Raw genomic sequence first — 1776 nt, 5'->3', positions numbered from 1 at the left:
GTTGGCTGGCTCACCATTTTTCAGAAATAAATATCCATGATGGTAACGTAGAACAATTACAAAGGTTTACCCGTGCATGGATCCTCAGATTTATAGGAGGAGTTCTATTTGTTGACAAAAGCAGCAGTAAAGTTTCCCTAAGGTACCTCCAATTTTTACGGGACTTTGAACAGTGCAGCGCGTATGCATGGGGACCTGCCGTGCTTGCTTATTTATACAGAGAGATGTGCAGCGCCACCGATTACAAAATAAAATCAATCGGAGGTATGTGCATCTTAATCCAATTGTGGGCATGGGAACGCTGCACGACTTTGGCTCCAAAGAGAACTCCTTCTATAATAGAAAACAAACCACTCGGACACAGGTTAGTTGCTTTGAAAAAAAAATCATTTGAAAATAATCAATAATGTAACGCGTCCGCACTAATTATTTCATATTTTTTTTGTAGGTGGCTGCGACGTGGAAACCAACATATTGGCAATGATGATCTAATAGTTTTCCGTCGCAAATTGGATATCATGAAACGACATGAGGTAACAAGATCATGATATATTCGTTAAATAATAAATAAAATGTCATGGTTTAAGATAAATTAACAATTGTGTTATTGTATGCAGTTTCTGTGGGAGCCTTACACAGCAACTGTTATGTCGATGTTGCCTCCCATTTGTTTGGTTGGCAGTATGTCGTGGTGCGCAGTGGTGCCACTCATTTGTTTCCATGTTGTAGAGTGGCACCAACCGGATAGAGTGTTGCGACAATTTGGAATGCAACAACCTATTCCGGAGTCTCCTTCGCAACCATGGAATGTCCACGGGCTAACACTGAAAGGCAAAATGGATGAAAATTGGTTCCAGCTGTTGGCCCCATTTATCAGTCAGTGGAATAATCGAGCTGAGTTTAGGGTCGACGTTTATGCTCGACAAGAGGGCCTATTGAGTTTTAACTCGGATTACATGGTGTGGTATAGGCGCAAAACAAAAATGTTTATCGACCCAAACAATGCAAACACGGCTACATTGGTATTTATTTCTTTTTAATTATTTAACTTCAATTTACTTTTTAAAGCATCGACATTAATTTCCTTACCCTAATAATTGCAGGGTGAAGTTACCGAGACATTGCAGTATATGGTGTCACCCCAAGGGCGAAACACATGGACAGTTGATGATCTCGTGCCATATGTGGAAAAGTTAGCGATTTTATCCCAAGAGCAAGAGAGGATCACTGAGCCTGTGGCACATGGTCCAGCATCAGAGCGTCGATTTCCCCCACAAGAGTTTCACATGCTTCAGTCAAGTGTTGAAACTCGAGGTTTTGACAGACGAAGGGAGATTGTTCAAGCGGAAGATTTTTCCCAACATATGGAGCAGCGTGGTCATGGAATGTATTACACGCCACCAACATTTGCTCAGTATCCTTCGCAGATGTATCAGTATCCTTTCGAGGGCCATGACACTGATATGTCTGCAAGCGAACATTCGTTTGGTGGTGTTGCCGAAACACAGCCTCATTTTTCATGGCCGACCATGACCCCTTCGCAGCAACATGATGCCCCAATGGCAACACCTAATGCCCCATTAGGTCAGCAATGGGATGTACCTGGAGCAATCCCTCCTATGGGTGATTTATTAGGTGTTGATTTGCGTCACGAGTTTTCTGCAGAGGCTGAGGAACAAGGGCGGAGACAGCGCGCAAGAAGAAATCCGGATCGTCAAGCCCGAAGGTGGGATCGACCATGTGGCACATCCCATTGCTGACTTAAAAAATTTATAA

General features: G+C 43.0%; 1 protein-coding gene across 1 annotated transcript; it reads left to right on the top strand.

The window, feature by feature from the left end:
* The first annotated feature begins 492 nt into the window (after nucleotides 1-492).
* On the top strand, nucleotides 493-1776 carry LOC114392109. The gene is made up of 3 exons (XM_028353144.1): nucleotides 493-533; nucleotides 618-1022; nucleotides 1104-1776. Exons 1-3 carry the CDS (start codon nucleotides 519-521, stop codon nucleotides 1758-1760), a joined length of 1077 nt encoding a protein of 358 aa, XP_028208945.1. The 5' UTR covers nucleotides 493-518; the 3' UTR covers nucleotides 1761-1776.

Source organism: Glycine soja, chromosome 17, assembly GCF_004193775.1.
Source record: "Glycine soja cultivar W05 chromosome 17, ASM419377v2, whole genome shotgun sequence".
Classification (NCBI taxonomy): domain Eukaryota; kingdom Viridiplantae; phylum Streptophyta; class Magnoliopsida; order Fabales; family Fabaceae; genus Glycine; species Glycine soja.
This window is presented reverse-complemented; position numbering and strand designations above follow the sequence as displayed.